The following is a 21,872-nucleotide window of genomic DNA, read 5'->3' as shown; positions in this document are numbered from 1 at the left end:
ATAGCGTGTATATGGAGCTAACAATGGCGGCTGGTATAGCCCTTCATTCACGGTAACTGAAAGTGAAAGAAAACGTAGCAAAGGAAAAAGAAGGATGGTGATGACAATGAAGCAAAACATGCGTACACTGAACACGTGTTACTGTGGGCGGTACGTCATTTCAACAGCAACTATGATACGTGGCGACACACAAGGTACCTTCACATTTGTTCCAGAATTCAAAGCTAATACTTTTTGCATTCACTGCAGCACAGCGAGTGCTGAGGTGCCGTAGAGTTCTTATTTTTATTTATCGTCACTCAGACCTTTCATATTGAAAAGAAGTGATGCACACAACATAAAATCATGAGCCATTGGACTATGTGAAGGTGTATGACCAGCAGAGCTTTTTAGCACGCGATATGGAAGTTACAGAAAATGGAGGTGAAAGGTGTGAGCAAATTTTATTTGTATTGGTCATTTACGACACTCATCCCGATGAAGAACACATACACACACACGCATATATAATTAGACTCTGCTCATCTTGTAAACGGTGACTATTGCTGAATAATAAAAGGGCACATGCTTCAGGTCTAAGTTATGGTTGGATCTTAAACATACTACCTACTATTAACCAGGTAATCTATTCGAGCTGCATATCTTAGTGATGAGACGCATAAGCTTGAGATCAAAGTACACGTTGAAGGGTGTGCGACTTTTGTGGTGACCGCAGGCAAATAGCACACACACCCAGACGTTCGTTTTCCAACCCCACGCGCTCCAAAGACGCGTGGAGCATCGAGAGCTTTTGTTCGAAGACATAAGAAATAACCGGAACCCTAATAATTTAAGCCTCACCTAAATAAATGAACTTTTAAGAATAAAACTAGCATCATCAGTAGCCTGACACGAGTTCTTTAATGAGTTCCAAGCGATTGTTGTGCGTGGAAAAATGTGTTGAACGCACACTCTAAACTACTGGCCAAATTTCCTTTGTTGGCGGCATGGATAAAAATTTCAGTGCACTGTGGTGAAGCTGACCCATGAAATTTTTTTTTAGCGCACTAGCAGAGTCCGTCAATGCTTTTCAAAAGCATTGACGGACTGACGGACCAGAGTCCGTCAATGCTCTTGTGGGAAACGAAAAGAACAGCGCGTTGAGCACTTCGACCCAATAGGGGCGGCACGGGATCGTTCAAAGGGTGTCTCCACCCTGTACAGCGGTCTGTTCTCGAGGTTACCTACAGAGGGCATCGAGCCGCCGCCGCTGCAGCGCGCGTTCAGCCGTCGCGGCAGAACTTGCGTACGTGTTTGGCGGCACTTTTCTGGATAGAAACGGAATGTTGGCAGTTGTGCCTTCAATTGTGGCTACGAAACGAAGCCGTCAGGATTGCAGCCCTTGCAAGGAAGCCGTATGCGGCAGAACGCACGCTCAAAACTGCCGACTGCTATCTGTGCTTGATTTTTTAGAAGTCCCCACGAGCCCTGCTAACACCGCGAGGAGCGTCTGCTACGTGCCGCACTCCCCTCCGACCGCTTCGCCGGCTGCCCTCCGATCAACGCCAGCGCCGCGGCGCGGCCTCCCTGAACAGCGTACGAAGCTCTCCCATAGCGTGACGGCGAAGTTTCACGACCAGAAAAGCATTGACGGACTGACGGACTCTGGCACTAGTATCACAAAAGCAACGCTGCAACGAAACGCATTTATGGTGGCGTGCGTGCATTGTCAGTACGGGTAATAAACACGGCGCTATAATACGGGGCTGTTCGTGAGAAATAAGTTAAGCGAATAGATATTTTCTGAACGTTTTTTTCGTAGTGTAAGGGAACGAAATGGTTACCTGCCAATAAGCCAGAAAGAGTGCCGTGTGTGAAAATTTCTGTAACCTGACATGATGGCTTTTCTTGCGTGCACGCTTTTTTTTTGCGACGTGAAACGGCTTTGGAAACACCCGATTCATACTAAGCTGTCATAGCGTGCAAGTGTGCGTCGACCTATTTACCGTAGATCTAGGAGACAGACCAGAAACGCTACGCGCGATGTCTACATAATGCAAGAGCGTTCTTATGTAGAGAACCCCTAAACACCATACATCGCAATAGAAGATGAGACGGAGCTGCTGGCGGATGCCGTTTGCCCACCAGCAGGTCCTCTTTTTTAGGCAGTGCGATGGACCATCTCGGCCATGGCAGAGCGCCCACTCCGCTTCTGGGGCAGGCACCAGAGCTGGTCTACTGCAGCCGTTCATACCAGCTGCGGCAGGGCGGTTTTTTGTGACGGAGATACAACACAAAAACCGCGCGAAGTACCGAACACGGCCAATTCTCTAAGCAGATCCCAGTCCAGACGCCTTTCCAAAACCTTTGGGCTGCTCTAATTTGCAGCTAAATAGCAATGACTGCGCTGTTTTTCTTTCAACCTGCAGGTACTCTGTAATATCTGTAATATCTAATAGGGGTTTATTAAAAATCGCTAAGGCCTCGCCACCTTCATATAAGACTGCGTATATGGTGCCAGCAGAAATGTCTTTCCATTAATGCAAGTGCGTGTAGTTGTGAAGCCGATTCCTAAGGGGTCCGGTGTATAGCATACTGGCCTAATTGACAATTCCCCTTTGCGCGTTCCTGAAATTTTTTCTCATCTTATGCAAAACAGCTTCCGCGGAAAAATATTTGTTCTTTTGATTTAAATTTCGTAAATCGTCCAGATTTAAGCGTGTAAATTCAATTTAATGTCAAAAGAGGGAGAGATAGGACAGTTGCTATCTGTTTAGATTAGTTTTATGCAGTTTCAGTCTCGAGAGGCACAGTTTCCGGAACTCGAGCTAATTTTCTCCTTATGAATATTCCAGTTTAGTCTATTTGTTACTGTGAGACAAAAACGTGCAAAACCTAGTTTAAGCGAAGTTCCCACCGTAACAATAGGCGTCTTGAACAAACAGCCAGATAAGAAAGATGCGGAAATCACAAACCACGATGAAATAACATTGGTTGTGCCGATGAATACAGGCGATATTACACAATGAATACTTGCGGAATTATTATCGGGAACCTTAAACTTAAAAAAAACACAAACATACGCAGTGTCATCCACGAGAAGAACGATATCGAGGGCTAATGAATTACATACGAATGAGCCTGCATGTCATCTGTTATTCAAAAATAGTTAACGAAACGTAAGCCACACGTTTGTTTTTTGGATGGTTAGTTTTCAAGCAATCCCAATAATGTTATTAACTAGGTTAATGAGACATTCAGGGAGCATAAAAACGTGTACACAGTCATCGTCGATTATGATAAGGCGTTTTATACTGTGGTGGTCGCAGCATTTATTCAACCATTGTGAAACAAAGGAATTAAGAGTACCGATATGAAACCCTCGAAGCCTATGCGAGAGGAATATACGGGAGACACAATATTTTATAGAAAAAATAGCTAAGGTTGAACACTTCTACTCCTGGTTATCACGAGCGAAAGTGACGACTATGCATACAGTGTTTTGTTAGTTTTTCTGGGTTTGAGATTTCCCACCTTGCCATCTAGGTATATCTCCTGTATGATAACATTACTCTTGTTGCGTGTGCTACATTCCCTCAAAGCATTGAGGGACTCTGCTTGTAGTGAAGCTCACGCTCAGAAGGCCCATCCGGGCATGAGCGATCAAGCTCAGCTGAAGCAGCCGTTTTACCCTTGCTTCGTCGTGTTTTACTGCAGCATCCGGGCTCCGAGCGAGCGGACCAATATCAAAGAAAGGCTCTGGTTTCGTGCCGGCAGCTCGAGGTCACTTTCAAAGGAATGAATGGCCTTGAAAGATGTAACGTAATAGATACTTCGCCCTAAAAAGCTGAATTTATGCACCTACCACAATAGCATACGTTTATTTTTGGACTGCATGCATGCATGATGTACAGGTGGACAGAATTTTCTTTAGTTATCATTAACCGTTGCTATGTAGCAACTTGCAACAAACCTTTTAGCACTACACGACATTAATTAATTCGGTGTCCTTGTAAGCGACACCTTAATTTTACTATATGGAGGAGAACCCATTTACTAAGCCATTATACTTCCACTTCTTTTGAACCAGTTTATTGGCGCCACCTGGGTGGTGTCATTCTGTAAAGGTATAAGGCCAGCAAAGCTGCCCCTGTGCTCCCCATGTTGCCCACAATCCATGATGTGAACGCGGCTGGACAGCAAAAGCAGAACAGTGCACGAGGCAAAGCACGTTTGTTTGTCATTGGGGGTTGGGCATACTTCTTACTTAATTAGCTTAACGAAACTTGCAAGGACTAGAGCTCTATCCTGGCAGACAAATAGGGAGCTGTCCGCTTCCCCCGTAGAAGCCAATGTATAGAGAGCAGGTGATAATTACATAACTTTTACAACCTCACTGTGAACTAGATTACTTTGAAAAGCAAATGAAACTCGGCGAAATGATGTCTTGTCAGCCAGGGGTCACATAAGTTGTTGGGGGATAGTTTTGAAAAAAAAAAAAACAGTTACACTCAGTTTCTGTGACCCTAATTCTCCTGTAGATGCCCTTGCATTGAGAGCAGGCGGGAATTTCGTAATGGTGAAAACTTTACTGTCAAATAATTATGAAAAGTAAACGAAAGTCGGCATAATGATAGAGGGGTCTCAGTGGCCTGTTTTCGAATAATTTTGGGTGGATAGTTTAACAGAGTGGACGGAAAAATTCTATACCGACCGAGTCATACGCACTGTCGTTTAAAAGTTGCCAAAAGAAATCGTGTAGTTTGTGGCGAGATTTGTAAGTGAGAGCTGAGAGAGAGAAAGCCGGACCAATTTTGGACCCGTTGGCTGGCCCATTCTATTGAGGTCTCAGAACCGCTTTAGCCGATTGCAAGGGTGCACCCCACAATTGCTCTTCAATGACAGCTTTGTCATCCCATCCGTAGCACAAAATGAAGCCGGTGTCCCAGTGCTCTCGCCCAGATATCCAATCAGGAAACCAATTGAAACTAAATGTGAATTCTCGGATAGAATGAAGTCCGAAATCAACAACCCTTTGTTAAGAATAGTGGAGACGCCTGGCCGTGGAAGAAGCATTTTACTGTTAGCCGCACAGCTATGCGGGATGTGCATGGCATGTCGGAGCTATACGCCTCGAGCGCTGCCTTAAGAGGCGCCAATGAAATCCTCCTAGCGGCCCGTTTCGAAAGTTGACGCGGGAGGCTCCAGCCCGCTCACCACTGTTGCCGCTGCTTTTGCGGCACGTTCACGACTGAGGCTTACCGTTTGTATGCGTTCGAAATACGTATTAATGCGTAGCATTATTTGCCGAGTGCCCCCACAGCCAGGACCATGTGACGCCCTGCATTTCCACAAAAATGCAGATATCACGGAAGTTCTACCTGCAATCGCTAAAATGGCGTAAATGGAGATAACTGCTCACTCGAAATCTTGAAAAACTAAAAAATAAGAAAAATATAATAAGATTTACGGAAAATGGTGAAACCTGTGACGCCCTGCATTTGCACAATAATGCAGATTTCGCGAAAGTTCCACCTGTACTCTTCATAATAGCGTAAATAGAGATAATTAGTCGAACAAAATTTCGAAAAAACAAAAATAAGAAAAATGTAAAATATTACGCAAAATGGCGAACCGCATAACGGAACACCCTGCATTTCCACTATAATGCAGATTTCGGAAAAATTCAAAATGTAGTCGTTGTAATAGCGTAAATGAAGATAAATGGTCGGACTAAACTTAGAAAAAACAGAAAATTTGGCTGGAAGAAACTCATACTCAAGTCAGGCGGCATAAGAATGCTACGCATTACTAGATAATTCTCTGAATTTCTGCAGAATTTTTTATGCGGAGCACTCACTCTGTGCGCAAATATGGTGTATTTACGACAATGTAAATGTTTCTGATGCGATCTTAGTGTGGCCCATTCGGTCTGTATAAGAGGCAGTTGTGGGTCACAGGCCGGCTTCGCGAAACCAGCACGGAACTGATTCGACACCAGAACAATTATCACAGTGCGGATTTGGCGTTGCTCCAAGGCGATATAGGTAACTATTTGAGCGTGCACAGCTCAGCCGTAGATGATGATATAACGTTTCCAGGTTACAAGGGAGCTGTCTCGGGAGTCTCGACTTTAATTCTGGGTCAATATTGGGCGAAAAGCAGCGGGTATTTTGCAAGTAACTCCATAGACGGTTTCTTTCAGTCACCGCAAAGTGGTGAGCCATAGCAGAAGCTTCTCTTTTCGTAAAACACACATTGCGGTATTTCCGCTGCAGAAGCGCTCTCCATTTCCCTCCGGTGTCGTAGGCATCCTACTGTCTGTGTAACTGACCAACCCAAACCGCTCGACCACAGAGGACAACAGCCAGGCCGCATTGGGCCGTGATACATCCAGGGAGAATTCACCCCCCAGCACAACGGGCATGCCATTGGTGAGCGCGTGAAGCCTGGCTCAGCGTGATGCGCACGTGCTTACACGGGAAAGACGCCGGCCATAACGTCACTCCGGAAGCCCTTGAAGGTGCTTCTGCCGCCGTGATAAAAAGAAAAAATTGGCCGCGTATCGGCTCCCTTGCCTTTGATGTATTGCCTTTTCACGCTGTAGTGTTTTCGCATATTAGCATGCAAGCGTCGTTTGGTCTGCAGTGTTTTGATCTTTAGGTGTTGCTTGGTACATGTTTCCTCTCTGTAACAGGCCCGTTGGAACCGACTATAGACGTCAAGTTGGATGACGGTTCTGATGTTGTAATTATGTCGTGGACCTTCTTAAACAGCACCGTCAGCACCCTTCAGGTAAGCAAATACACTGCCTTCGGGAACATTTCCGATGCTATTTTAAATCAACCGTTCTATTTCAAACCGACCGCCTTCAACTAAAAGATTAAAGATGAAAAAAAAACTGCGACCGAAGGAAGGTATTACAGATGTCCTGCTTGGGTGTGATAACTACGTTACACTACACGTGACATCTTCATGCAATCATCATTAGAGGGGCATTGAAGTGATTTGTAAGCATTGCAAGATTACGAGCGCAAATTGCAGTCTGGAGTCTGTAGGCTATGTTTCCACCACTCTCGCTGTGTTTATACCACTTTATTCACTAAAAAAATCAATTCGAAAATTCTGTTAAATGCTGTTATCCTCTCTGCATCCTCGCCCATTTTCTGTGGCGTTTCGAATGACGTCACAAAAAGATGACTTGGCTTGACTGGGCTACCGCACGGCTCGCCGACCCTCCGACAGAGTCAGTCGGCCCAGCGTTTAGTCGGCCGGCCGCCGACGGGTCGTCGTAATTCATTCGCTCAGTTTAATCTAAGCCACGACACGTTTGTTAAGGGAAGAATGTGCCTTAAATTTGTTAGTTTGTGCACTGTATCACGCTCTAATTCCAGGTCGCTCCACACAAGCGCTGCACAAGCGCACATTCGACGCTTCTTTGACTGGTGCGCAAGTAAGAAAATATAAGGTTAATTCAAGGCGGTAGAAGAGTCAACCAAGTTAATATAGGTACTAAGTAATTAAAATCAACTTAAACTTTTACTGTACAGCGTAAAACTGGGGTGCAGGAAGCACTTTTGTGCGCTGGGTGAACACGCAGAGCGGTCAGCAGTACGACCACACATTTGTGAATGCTTTTCCGTCTAAGAATTGCAGTCGCTAGACATGAGATATTGTGGATATTTGGGGGACGCTTACTGCACGAGGGCTAAGCTGACTGATATGCGCAAACTAAATAAAAATGTAAACTGGTTATCCACTATATACTTTATATTTCCGACAGTGATAGCCCATTCACACAATTTATCTAGAATCTCATTGCCTCGGCTAATGAGATATGTGCAGTTTTCATCGGCTAAAGACAAACTTGTGTCATCCGCGTAGATTATAAATTTTACGGAAGAGCTGATTAACACAATGCCGTTCATGAAAATGTTAAATAAATAGGGACCCCATATGCTTCCTTGTGGCATGCCAAGGCATGTTCGCTTTGTTAAAGCAGACGAGTTATTTATGTTTACATATTGCTGGCGGTTGCCAAGGTATGATTCAATAACCTCAAGCGCCCTACCGCGAATACCGTAAAATTCTAATTTCTTAAGTAGCAACTTTCGGTAAAGGGAATCAAAACCCTCCAAGAAGTCTGTAAATATTCCAAGTACGAATTTTCTGTCTTTGATTTCGCGGAGAATGAATTCCTTCTGCGCAAGTAACGCCAGTCAGTAGACCTGTGTTTACGGAAACCAAACTGAGCATCTGATAATATTTTTTGTTTATCTGTAAAGGACGCGAGCCGAGAATACAAACCTTTTTCAAGGAATTTCGAGATAATCGGTAAAATTGACATGGGCCTATAGTTTCCAAAACTGTTTTTGTCCCCTTTCTTGCACGGTAAAATTACTTTCGCGGTTTGCAAATTCGCTGGAGAAATACCAGTAGAAAAACACAGGTTGAATATACTCGTCAGGGGGCGGGAATTTTTTCTTCATTTTTCCCACAATGCTTGCTTTTAATACAATTCTGAAAAAGGCGACCCACAATTCCTGGATAATCTCGTACCAAAAGGGGGGTAATCATTTTTGAAAATAATGGCTTCTTTTGTTGACGTACTGCGTTTTCACCGCTACGGATCATGACGCCTAGAGTATTTTCAATTGCAAGCAATACTGATAACCAACGTTTGGCTTTTCGCGTTAAATGCGTTCTCTACTCGCTGCTCTTGGAACGTTGGCAGAACCCCCCCCCCAGGGAAATAAAACGAAATGCACAGAAAACTTTTATCCTTGCGTTTTTAACCAATCCCCAAGAATTCAATACCAAGACAAAAGCGAGGTTCAGTTTACAACACAAAGTAGTTCCCGGGAACCGGTTGCGCTGTTTCGTAACGAGAAATAAAAAGGAACGTTTTACTACATCTGCAACAGGGCAAATTCATTTGCCATCTTTATGGTTCGTAAGCGACATTACGAAAGAATGCAAACACATCTCGATGTTCTAGGCAACTGTTAGATTTTAAAAGGAACGTAAATGGTCAACAGTGCAGCCGTAACAGAAAATCTGTGCTCACTGTGAGGTCCTAGAAGCTTGGTTTACACACTGTAAACCTGCTTGACACTTTGCTAATCTAGCTAAACATGAGATGTTGATTGTACTGCGCGCGTTAGCAATTTAATTCGCAAGTTCACTTGCAACGAAAGTCGTAAATAAGTCATCCGACGCCGTTATTCATGAAACCTGCCTTCAGAGTCGCTAAAATTTCCTTTAACTAAAGCTGCGCGCAAGAGGCCCGTTAGAACGGTTGCATTTATATCTCTGCACTGGTTAAAATTCAGTAATTTTATGTTGCCTTTCCAACACAAAAAGAAATATCGCAAGCTCTTAGAAAGAATGTCGGGGCAGTTAGGTGGTTTTGCCATTCCAGGGCATCCCACAAATGCAGAATGCGTCATGCTACCAGTGAAAGCGGTTGTAATTGCTGTTGTAAACTGAATTCCAGAGATCGAGGCTTCATGATTTGTTTCTCTTTATGCTTTATTGTAGGCTCAAAGCCATAGTCTGGAAAGATCGAACTTGCTACGAGCCACGGCGTTCTGCATTATTGCGGCTGTTCTGAGATTCCCGATGGGTCGCCGCTTTTTTAGCGTAGTAATGAAAACTTATTGCCGCTTCCATGCTATACATTGAACGTTGAGGAACTGAACTACAGCATACCACTCTTGGTTGCGCCTTTCGTGCGCACATAAGGCGCGAAAAAGGCACGAAGCGCGCCCACAGTGTGCATTCTTACGGGCCCCTCAGCGGAGCATCCACACTAGCAGCGCGACGCTGTCGCCACCTACATGTCGATCTCGCGGCGAATAGAGAGCAGCCACGTAAGAATGCTCGGCGTTGCTCTAGAGTCAAGAGGCAGAGCCTAACTCACAATTCCCCCCAAAAAGGAAATATTTAATCAATTGCCCACACTATAAAACGCCTAACCAAGAGAACAGCACGAAAGAAAGATGAAGAAACGGTAGCACTCATTCAGCCACTCATCATGAGCTGGATATTGCAGAGCCTATCGTACCACAAATCTCGGCGACACCGAAGAAAATCAAAGAAACACCATCATCAGGATAACATAAGAGGCAGTCTTCGACTTCGCAGTTCTGACCGCGAGACAAACTTACAACAGATGGTCCACCAGTGTAGCATAATGGAGAGCCAGAGATGGGTATAGAAGAAGGGGAAGACCATTAACTGGATGGAGGGGTGAAATAACCACATTCAGAGGTAAGGAGGGACTCGGGTAGCGCAGGGCAAGAGACCTGGGTGAAAGTCTATGGCGGAGGCTTTCGTCCTGAAGTCAACCTAAATAGGATGTTGATGACGATGACAATGAATAGGCCCTTAAATGATTTCTTCATACCGCTTTTGAAAAAATCAGAGAAACCACTATCTCAGCACCAAGCGAGCGGCTGGAAAAACAGAATCGGGAGGGGCCTTGGTATGGAAGACAGGCACACCCTGTGAAGAGTAACGACTGCACGCAATGATCGACATGTCACCGATCCGGCGCTCCGCATAATCTCCTCCACCGAAAACATGGATCAAAAACAGCACAAGAACAGCCTATATGGCATGATCAGGTTCATTTGAGAAAAGTTCCAAAATCATGAGACCACAGTGCATGCCGACAACCGCATGTACAAAATCACAAGGCAGCAATTGTCGTAATTGACTAGTTAGGCAATATTTGTGACTGCATGACCCTTCCATGTACAATAACAAAAAGACGGAAGTTGGACACACCGTCCTTGCAATCTGGCTAGTGGAAGTATCGAGTAGATGCGTAAGCATCATACATATTAAATTTACAGCGCAGTAAAGACACACACAAGGACAAGTAATGGACATGCGCAGCGCTGCGTATCTCCCTTACTTTTGCTTGTGTGGGTCTTTATTGCGTTGTAAATTTAACATGTTGAACCAACTAGCCCAGAAGTCAACCTTACTACATCATACATACTCTAAACAAGCAATAAACTGTTATTTGCGGACAGAATACCTTAACGCTTCGGTAAGATACTTCGTTCCACAATTCAGGAAGTTTATAACGTCACCCGGACACTCGGACACAAGGGTCTGGAAGAGAAGGAGGCACCTACAAAGAAGCACGCGAACCGAACTCACATGCCGCACTCCCAGTGACCACTGCTACCGCACTACCCTCTAAAAAAACGTCAAGAACGTCTCCTCATCCCACTCCTGGGAAACCGATTTTTCACCTGGCGAAGATGTTTGTTAGAAGGGGTAAACTGCGCTAAATAAGACGCTACACAGAGAGAGGTACACAAAGACAGGCGCAGACTTGCAACTAAAGTTTATTCCACGCAGAAACACACATAAATACATACGGGCCTATTATTGCGCACGCGCGAAAAACAAAATCGAACGCAAACATAACACATCAACAACATGTGGTGAGCATTTTCACAACCGCTCGTCGATAAACATCATGTCACTGTTGTGCAGAACAATCGACGTATCGCTGACACAGTCATTTCCCTTTTTCCTGATACAGTAAGCCTCGCGAATCTCTTTTGCTCGGCTATTCTTGCACCTACATAATATCTTAACTTGCTTGAAGAGTGGCTTACAGAATGGCTTACACGTGCACGCCGAGCAATGATTAGGGAGATGTCCGCTTGCGTGATTCTTAATTGAAAGTTCGTGTTCGCGCAACCTCACGTTCCCACGCCTGCCAGTCTGGGGAGGTTGCGCGAACACGAACTTTACATTTTAACAAACACTAACCTTACATTTTAAGCACATCCAGAAATATTTTCTGCAGGTGGACAACGGCGAGCATCACTGGCAAGACTGTTCCGCCGTCGCTGAGTGCACGTACACTGTTCAGCGGGGATGGAACTCCTCATTCAAGACGGGCTTCCTGGAGATGCGAAACTCTCGCCGTGCAGCCAATTACACCCTCCTTATCCGCGGCTGCAACTCGCACGGATGTGGTCCCTCCGCCGTGGCGAACGTCAGGAAGGGCGTACCAGGTACCCTGTATTCCGTTGGCCGTATGTTATGAATACAAACTATGGCAGGCGGGTAACGTTAGCAAGTAAAGCGACAACTAGAGGGCGTGTGTTGGCGCTCTATATTTTACAAAAGCACAATGTTCCCATTCGGGGACCTTTGACTCCTTCATTACTGCTTATATTAGGCCAAATATATTTCATTATACATCCCAACCTTCCTCGCTCAAAATTCTGACTTCTGGTGAACATAGAAAAAACATTTCATGAAAGTGATATTTTGCATACAGGAGGCAATTGGCGTGGACATCAAGACTCTAAACATAGTTTCCAAACTTCTGAATATTTTTTGTGTATTTCGCAGTCCAAATATACTCCCCATGCAGTTTTATGGAATAGTTTCCATGGCTCCGTAGCTCGGTCGCTCAACGTGCTAAACACTGAAACTGCACACAAAGCCATCTTTTGTCCGCAATATTAGCTGTGCACAAAAATATTGCATTCCGCTGCATAACTACAGTGTAATTTCTATTGAAATGACTGCCATGAGCCGGAAATCTGCACCTGACAAGTTTGTTTAACTTCGGAGGTGATCAAATAATGACACAGGTATCATGGTCGCAAGCTAACTTAAAAATGAACTCACCGTGAAATTTTCCAAACGTAGTAATTGCAGCGCGCATAGTGGACAAACATTAGGAGCGCTTCATGCACGCTTAAAGAGAAGGCAAAGGTAAGTACAGGGACGCGGGTTCAACCCAAGCCCCAATTGCAGGTTTCCTCGTGCAGGCTAATAACGAAGACTCCCGTCTGTCGAGATTTCGCCGGAAGTTAATTATCCTAAAGGTTGTGAATTTACCCGTAGTACTCGACTATGGCATGCCATTTTGCCCAGGTGCAACTTAGGTGCGAAGTGACCCCCCCCCCCTTTCAAGAATGTAGGACATCTAACTACTCTTTATGATATAGGGAATAGGAAAGCATCACTGGTGAATTGTCCCCCCCCCCCCTTTTCAAGAATGTAGGACACCTAAGCACACTTTATGATATAGGGAATAGGAAAGCATCACTGGTGAATTGTCGTGTGTATAGACTGGTAGTGGGTACACCACCACGTTGAACTGGGGATGAGGTCGCCGCGTGTTTACCTCCCCTCCTCCTCCCCCCCCCCCTACATGGCACCGAACCGCCGAAGAAGTAAGGAAGGCTTTGAAAGAAATGAAAGAGGTAAAAGCACCTGGGGAGGATCAGATAACAGCAGACCTCTTGTAGGATGGCGGAGAAATTGTACTTGAACAACTGGAAAACCTGTATACGAAATAACTAATGACCGCAAGTGTACCGGAATCTTGGAAGAACGCGAACATCATCCTAATCCACAAGAAAGGTGACATGAAAGCCTTGAAAATTACAGGCCGATCGCCTTACTGTAAGTCGTCTACAAGGTACTTACCAAGGTAATCGCTAACAGAATTTCTGCAACCTTAGATTTCACTCCACCTAAAGAACAAGCTGGGTTCCGTAAAGGCTATTCAACAATGGACCCTATCCACACGATCAATCAGGTGATAGAGAAGTGCGCTGAGTATACTGAACATCTATATATAGCATTTATAGATTATGAGAAAGCATTTGACTCGGTCGAAACCTCAGCAGTCATTCAGGCATTACGGAACCAGGGGCTAGATGAGCATTATGTAAGAATGCTAGAGGATATTTACAGAGGGTCCACAGCTACCATCATCCTCCATGAGGAGAGCAGTAAAATACCTATAAGGAAGGGCGTCAGACAAGCAGACACAATCTATTCAATATTATTCAAAACATGTTTCCAAGAAGTATTCAGAACGTTGGATTGGGAGCAGGTGGGAGTAAGGGTTAATGGAGAATACCTCAGTAACCTCAGATTTGCTGATGACGTTGCCTTGCTAGGTAACTCGGGGGACGAATTGCAAAGCATGCTTTCCGCACTGGACAAACAGAGTAGAATCGTGGGCGTGAAAATTAATATGCACAAAACCAAAGTAATGATCAATAACTTAGGGACAGCACAGCGGTTTGAGATAGGTGGCGAGGCAGTGGAAGTCGTAAACGAATATATCTACTTAGGCCAAGTTGTGACCCCGGATCCCAACCATGAAGAAGAGATAATTAGAAGGATAAAAATGGGTTGGAGCGCATACGGCAGAAATTCTCAGATAATTAATGGCAGCCTATCATTGTCCCTGAAGAAGAAAGTGTATGACAGCTGCATCTTATCGGTACTCACCTACGGGGCAGAAACTTGGAGGCTCACTCAGAGGGTTCAACTTAAATTGAGAGCGACTCAGCGGGAAATGGAGCGGAAGATGGTAGGTGTAACATTAAGGGACAAGAAGAGAGCGGAGTGCGTCAGGGAACAAATAACGCGTGTTAAGAACATCTTAGTAGAAATTAAGAAGAAATGGACGTGGGCAGGGCGTGTAATGGGAAGGCAAGATAACCGTTGGTCATTAAGGGTAACAGAGTGGATCCCTAGAGAAGGCAAGCGCTGCAGGGGGTGGTAGAAAGTTAGATGGGCAGATGAGGTCAAGAAGTTTGCGGGGATAAATTGGTCGCAGTTAGCACAGGTCCGGGGTAATTGGAGAATAATGAGAGGCCTTTGCCCTGCAGTGGGCGTAGATAGGCTGATGATGATGATGACGATGAAGAAGATGATGATGATGTTTCCTTCTCGGTGGGCGACGTCACGTGCCTCGGCGCTGGGTTAGCTGATGGTTTGGCTTTCTTCACTGCGTTTCTCGGCTCCTGCTCGTTTCCAGCGATGAAGCGCTGCGAGCGACCCAGTTTCAAGCTTCTGTTTATGTAGATCAGTGATTCTCAACCATGAGTGGGCCGGGCACCCCTTTGGGGATTACGAAACTGATAGATGAACTCCATTGTCCCGTACCATACTGCCACACAATTTGCACATGCAGCTAAAGTGGCCAGCATATTCAATGCATGCCTTGTGGGCCAGTCTTGTGCTGACCCGTGTAGTGTTGTCGAACAATTTGCTCTTGCAGCTTTAAGTCACCCAAACATCTACAGGGTGTCTTTTGTGTGTCTGGCTTGTTCTCTGCATTGCTGGCTTGTCTTGCAAAAAGCCAAGGCTAAAACATAGGCCGTAGAACTTTTAAGGGCAGGCTTTTAAGGGAAAGCTTTTAAGGACAGAGCACTTCAGGGGTCCGGGCTTGTCGTCATATAGCTCGTACGCGGTCACGCTATCTAGCCACCGCAGTAACGTGGCGTTATGCACCCAAACAGAGCCCCCGGGGTCGTGCAAACAAACAGAGCCTTCGAGAAGATACCCGCTTAAAAGGATAAATTTATTATCAAGCAATCGTGGTATCAACGATACAACGCAGCAATCAGAAACACTTAAACAAGCGCAGCGCCTGTTGTTACAAAGGTTACATAGCCCGAAGGCTAGTAGTTGCAGACAATTACAGAGACATACAAGCAATTCCAAGTTGATTGCAAACAAAAGATTAACGTACTAAGAAGTTAAAGTTGGTTACAACCACAATATTAACATGTCAGACAAATAAGGGTACAAAAGCATTCGCTACAAGAATGCAGCAATATCCGCTACAAGGGAGGTGTTAAGGCCACAACGAATAGTGTGACGGAATAACTATAAATTCTAACGACAAAATAATCATTTCTAACAACGAATTTCCCTAAGGACACAGGTCTGGAAAACTGGCATGAATAATTACCTTTTTGTTCGACACCTCTCTAAACGGGGTATATCAATGTTGCAGAACCTCTTTCTCACCCAAAAGGGCCAACCCACTTTTAGAATTGTCACGAGGTGTTATCAGAAAAAGGAAAGAAAGGGCCACTGCATACGTAGCCTGCGGTTCCGTGCAACGGCCTGCAACGGTTACACCAGAGTACAGAATCGCCATTTACTTGCGAATAGTTTGCCTAGGTGAGTGCCACGGCAATTTTCTCTCAGTTGACACAGTGAAAGCTCCATACTTGAAGCGGCACGCTGTATGATGAGCAGCTTGAGAAAGTATGCGCTGTGGACTCCGGTTGGCCGCAGTTGGGACATGAAGCGTTCTCTGTTACTCCTCAGTGAAATTATCTATTCTGAGGGAAGAATTCGCCAAGCTTTTTCTCGCTGGATGTTTTTGGCGTTCTCGGGCAGCCTACCAACGTCAGACATAACCAGGGAAAATCTGGTGGATCTTCCGCCCAAGAGTTCAGAGGATAACCTATGTCACCTCCGAAAGTCTGTGAAGGCCCGAAGTGCATCGCGGGGCAAGCTTTGCGGCAGCTGGTATGGCGGACGTATACAAGGCAAGGTAGAGGCTAACGACTGCGTTTGGCGATTTTGACGTAATTTGTGAAACCTAAGGGTTGTTGCGCCCCAATCAAGTGTGTAAAAGAGGAAACGTAGGCTCTCTAGACCAAGACAAACCGTACATCTCCTTCACCATGCGCAAGCAAAGAGCCGCAGAAAACAGGCAACAACCGGACGTGCCCGTGGTGCTCGCCAGGACAGTGTGGGCTAGTTTAACGCAGTGTCAATGTGCACGGGCACCGTTGAAATCTAGCTATGAGCCGACGTTCCATATTAGTAAGTGTGAGCCTTGTTAGGCTCACGTTTCATGTGTTCGCAGCACAGCATACGCATGAAACCGAGCGTAGAAGTCCTTTGTGGAGACAAAAATGGAGACAACGATTATTAACGCGAGTAAATTTGTGGCGGGGTCGATTGATTGATTATGATGTTTAATGCGCCGACGCTACACAGGCGATGATGCGCGCCGTTGTGGAGGGCTCCGGGTTAATTTTGACCACGTCGGGATCTTTAACGAGCGCCGAAATCTGGAAATCACGGGCGTTTTCGCTTTTGTCCGGGAGACATACGAGATTGTCTTTGCACTGTCCCGCGTCAGTCGTAATACGTGCTTCTCATGCTTAATAAGAAAGCATTGAATGGCGATTCCGCGAAAGAGCCAGCGCCCAGCGTCTCCAGCAGCGAAATGGTTGCTAAAGCTCCCATTGCGTAACGTACGTAGCACATACCCGTCGATGGGTATCGACCAACGCTTGAGGAAGCATTAAATGGCCCATTGCGCGAAAAAGCTGCAACATGCGGCAGGAGAACCGCTCTTACACCTGCCGTTGGCTCTGACGCAAAGCGCACATTGGGCAGGCCGCCCTGCGGTGAGCCTATGGCAGGACGCTATACCCGGGGAAGTATATATACCACATCGCTATGGAGTGTAAACTATCTACGTCGCGGGAGGCCGCAACCTCGGCAACAGCAAAAAGTGTAGCCAACGACAGTTCACATAATATACTTTGCCGACATTTTCGATAACATCACTCGCAGCGCAAAACTAGAAGGAGCACTCAACGCTGCTCTGTCGGGCATAAGTTATTTCGTATTCACAACCCACAAGTGCTTAGGTACATTCGGAATTTTTTTTTTTCGTAGAAAGTGACTGACTGTCTCTTTTTTTCTTGTTTTGGTGTCCTCTTGCAGAACCTGACGAAGTAGTCGATCTCGGTTTTATACAATTCGACAACTCATCTGGCCTTCTAAATTGGAGCGTGCGGTCGGATCACCCGGCCGAATACATCGCCTCTTGGCAATGCGATGACGGCGAACACTTCGGAGAGACTACAACCAACCTCGAAGTAGAAGTCACAGGTAATTGAAAATGTTAATATTGAATTTCCTTAAAAGAAATGCACTATTTATAGTTTTAAACACACAGATAAATTAACGGTGAAGGAAAGTTTGACATCCACCTAAATGCAGCCATACGGCTACAAAGGAAAGCTATACAGCTTTCTCAGAAAGTTCTCAGAATGTGAAACTTTCCTTCACAGAAACTTACTCCACCTTGGGGATTTCCCCTAAATCTGGTCGATAAATTAACGGTGCTTGACTTTCCAATTATTTTTCGTTCGAAACTCCGCGAAAGTGGGAGGAAAAGTTGATTGTAATACAAGTGCATTTATTACGTTTTCCTCGGCAGCCCAATGGTGATTTCTTCACCTCGAGCTTTTAAGAACTGTAGGACCCGTTAAGCTTCGATTACCTCATAGGTCCTGCAAAGATTTAGTACGCGTCAAACATTACTTTGATTGTTCTTTCAAGAGGGTGGGAAGTGTGAGTACTGCGGCGGTACCAATGTGGAAGACGCTGTAGTCACCGTTGCCACACATTGACCCAAAGGTGTCCAATGTGCGTAACCGCCTGACCAGACGGTCGTCACTGTAAGTTGCAAGCTGATATTTCCATGACTGCAAGGCAGCTGTACTTAGCGCAGTCCGCGTACAAATTTCTTTAGTTACCTCCAGTAGTTACGTTATATTCCGGTTAAATGCGCTTCTTAACTGTACCGCGCGCCTAATCCATTTCTACGAAATTTCTATTTGCAGGTTTACCACCGGAAACGAAAGAATGCACATTTTCCGTCACCGCATTCCGTAGGCTGCAAAGGGGAGAGGAGGTGCACGGCAAAACTTCGACTATATTTGTGTCATTAGCGAACGAAGTCATCTAGAGCCGAGAATATGGTCTCCGTGCGCATTGGGAGGAAATAAAATACACGACAATCTTCTTATTTCTTCCGCGAGGCTCACTCTAAAATTTATTACCTGTTTAAGTTCGCGGTCGAATGACAAAAGCCCGTGCTCCTTCAGTGCAATCGTCCCTCCTCATCAACACAACGTTCACCGTGGCTCAGGGTTCGTGAAAGTCACTGCTATCATGTTTCGGTCACGGAAGCAAAAGGCGTTAAGCCCTATAGAGGAATGAAAGCTTTAATGCAATATAATGTAGTGCGTCATTGTGCGGGAACGTTGCATTATACTTGTCGAGATAAGATCAGAAAAAAACACTTCTTTCGACAAGTGGGACAATTTTTATGTCGACTTCAGTGTCTTTCCTGCAGCAACGGGATTCATAGTGGTCTCCGCGGCAGTACAAAAAAAAACTGCTACAGCTGTTAAGAGATAAAACACGCACAAATGTGGATTAGTTTGACAAAAATGGGCTAAATTGGAATGCGTATGAGAATCTAACCCAGGACGTAATATCACGTGACAGGTGCAAGTGACGGTGAGTGAAAAGAACAGGTGCACTGCGGAAGTAATACTCTCACTAAAACCACACGTAAACCGTCTTAAGTGTATACCGTAGAAAGATGGTCTAGTTGAAAATGAATAATTACTGGGACTGCGCACATATACCGACAACACAGGCAACACAAAACGCAATGTGTGTGTGCTATGTGTGTTTCCCCTTTTGTCCGGTTTCGTGCGCAGTTCCAATCACGAGCCAATCATAAGTGTCTCTCTGAATTTTCGTTTGGTCCGACGACAGACCCTGGCGGTATTTACCAGTTTTCTGAACCCTAAATGTTTTCCTGTGTACCTTGATCAGTTTGCCGCACGTAAACAAACTTGAGGGTTAAATGACTACATGCCCGACACTATATGCCCAACAAACTAAGACTGTACGCACATATTTCTTGACCTGAAAAAGGGGTGCTACACCGTTTGAAGATGTCGCACCTTGCAGTACCTGAGATCGTTCGGTATTTGGAGAAATGTATTTCACACTGTTTAAAACTACCTGTCATAACTAACCTTTCAGGTACGAGTCAAGGCTTCACTATCTGTAAAATATATGCTAGAAAGCAGTGTGAGGCATGGTGGTGGTGGAAAACATTTATTGCAGTAGATGTTAGAAAAAAAATATTAGCAGTGGCTCAGCTCGGCTATGCCAGGATATACGTAGCGTGAACTAACGTTCAGCTGGTTATTCTTAGCTTTCCTGGTTGTTTAGGATTGGCTTGATTATGATGCTTACTGCTGCTTCAATGACCCACACACGGTATACGCATTATTTGACACGTTTATATTTATCAAGCGGCTCCGGCGCAGCGTTAACAATCGCCCCAGAGCTAAGCTGGTTCCACAGGCGCACGCCGGTGTTGCTGCGACGCACGAGCCATCGGTTCCACACCCGGCCACCCCTCGCATGATCATAAACTGGACCGGGCCGCCACGTGCGGAACGGAGGTCGGCGAAGACGCTGTGCGCGTGGGGTGTGTGAGAGACGCCGGGCAGCGAGCAACGTTCTGTGCGCCGTGTGACGTCACTGCTCCTCGCGCATGCGCAGCACGGCTCTCTAGGAGCCACGCGAAACTGCTCAACCCCTGCCAGTGTAGCTCACGCTACAAAAGTTGTCCTAGGTGAGCGCCTAGTGGGCCCCCTCTAGAGAACTAGGTGGATCGCTATTCCGGGATTTCATTGGTCGAGGCCGAAGTCAGGCCTGTCCGAGGCCGAAGTCGGACCGGAGCTGCGGAGCTGGCTGTGCTTTGTGGTCTTGGCATCCGGTCAGGGCCGCCTCTCCGTTCGCTCTAGTGGGATTTGGGTCGGGGGGGAGGATTGGTTTGCTTGACATGCCCACACAATGTGGTAGGTATCTGCGACTTCCACACTGTGCGAGCAGAGGCCAGTGAAAGAGGGTCAAAGTGAGTGGTACGGCGGGGAACAGTTTCGTATTGGTGAAAAGCCGCTTTCGTTGGCGATGATCGACGCTGCTAGGAAGGCACTCCGAAGCGGGAGCCGTGGCAGCCGATGATGATGATGATGATTATGATGATGTGGCTTAGCGGCTTCCCCTTTGTATAGGGGTGGCGTTCCACATCGGCCTTAGTCGTTACGCCACTGTACAATCACGTAGCCACAAAAAAATTCAAAAATAAATAAAAATATATAAAAATAAAATAAAGATAAAATAAAAAGAAAATACATTTACGAAATTTTTGTGCTAGTCTGATTTCTTTGTTCGCATGTCTTCCAAAATTGTTCCCTGGTCTTTTCCCACCAACATTCTAACCTTTTTTTTTACTAACCTCTACTGCTGTCCAATTCAGGGAAGCTGGATGGCTCCCTCACTGAGGACTGGACGGATACTTTTGCACTCCGTTACAATAGGTCGCATGGTTTCTGGCTCCCTGTCGCAGCCTGCGCACAGTTCTTCCTGTACTGGCTCACGGATAAGCGTTTTTGCCCTCAAGCAACCCGCCCGGGCTTCAAAAAGCAATGCACTCCCTTTGGTATTATCGAAGAATTTTTCCCTTGTGATCTCCTGCTTCCCGATCCTGTAGATATCTAAGGTAGGTATCTAGATTTCTAAGGTAAATATCTAGATATCTGTAGATATCTAGATATCTTCGCGTCCATCCTCTTTTTCGAGGTCGTCGTCCCTGATTCTTTCACTTCATTTTTTACTGCCTTGGTCGTTTCTCCTGCACTTGTTTCATACACTTCCAGATTTCATATACGCCACTGATGTGTGGCGCCCCCGCCGAAGGTAGCGGTCGCAATTGGAAACTCCGCTGTCACGCGCCCGCCGGTTGCCGGCGCGTGATTCGGCACGCCGTACCTACTTTCCATTGAGCGGCCGCGCTTGTAGCCTGGATTCAGACTAGACTGCTGGCTCTTTGGTGAACTACGAAGGCATTGCGGTGCGAAGACATGTCGACTGCACCATTTTAATGGTGCCGAGGTGGCACATTGATGAGACGGCACGATGAAAACAGGTTTTAGGCGGGTGGGGGAGCGGCAAAACAACCAACCTTCTTTATATCCCTCCGGTCGCCTTCATACCACCGGCATACACGTGTCGCCCTCTGCGAAGCGACAGAGCAAACCAGTGCAGTCCCTGGCGTACCAAAGAGGAACCACGAAACCACCCAACGTCGCCATTAAATTCACAGACGAGAGCAGGCCCAGCCCTTCTTGTAGGCACCCAACGCCATCTAAAGGCTCGCTTAGAGCATACCTCATATCCTTTTGAGCAACTGT

General features: G+C 45.9%; 1 protein-coding gene across 3 annotated transcripts in view; it reads left to right on the top strand.

The window, feature by feature from the left end:
* LOC144152890 (uncharacterized) overlaps positions 1-18,616 on the top strand; it is a 79,431-nt gene extending 60,815 nt beyond the window's left edge. For all 3 annotated transcript variants that reach the window (XM_077684429.1, XM_077684427.1, XM_077684430.1), the window contains 4 exons: positions 6,677-6,774; positions 11,813-12,023; positions 17,527-17,694; positions 18,432-18,616. In XM_077684429.1, the coding sequence (XP_077540555.1) occupies positions 6,677-6,774; positions 11,813-12,023; positions 17,527-17,694; positions 18,432-18,556 (602 nt within the window). In that variant the 3' untranslated portion in view covers positions 18,557-18,616. The remainder of the gene's footprint in view (positions 1-6,676; positions 6,775-11,812; positions 12,024-17,526; positions 17,695-18,431) is intronic.
* The last annotated feature ends 3,256 nt before the right edge of the window (positions 18,617-21,872 follow it).

Source organism: Haemaphysalis longicornis, unplaced genomic scaffold (genome assembly GCF_048455015.1).
Source record: "Haemaphysalis longicornis isolate Haplotype H1 unplaced genomic scaffold, Haemaphysalis longicornis Haplotype H1 scaffold_9, whole genome shotgun sequence".
NCBI classification, from domain to species: Eukaryota; Metazoa; Arthropoda; class Arachnida; order Ixodida; family Ixodidae; genus Haemaphysalis; species Haemaphysalis longicornis.
Note: the sequence above shows the minus strand (reverse complement) of the source record. Positions and strands in the feature narration are given on the sequence as shown.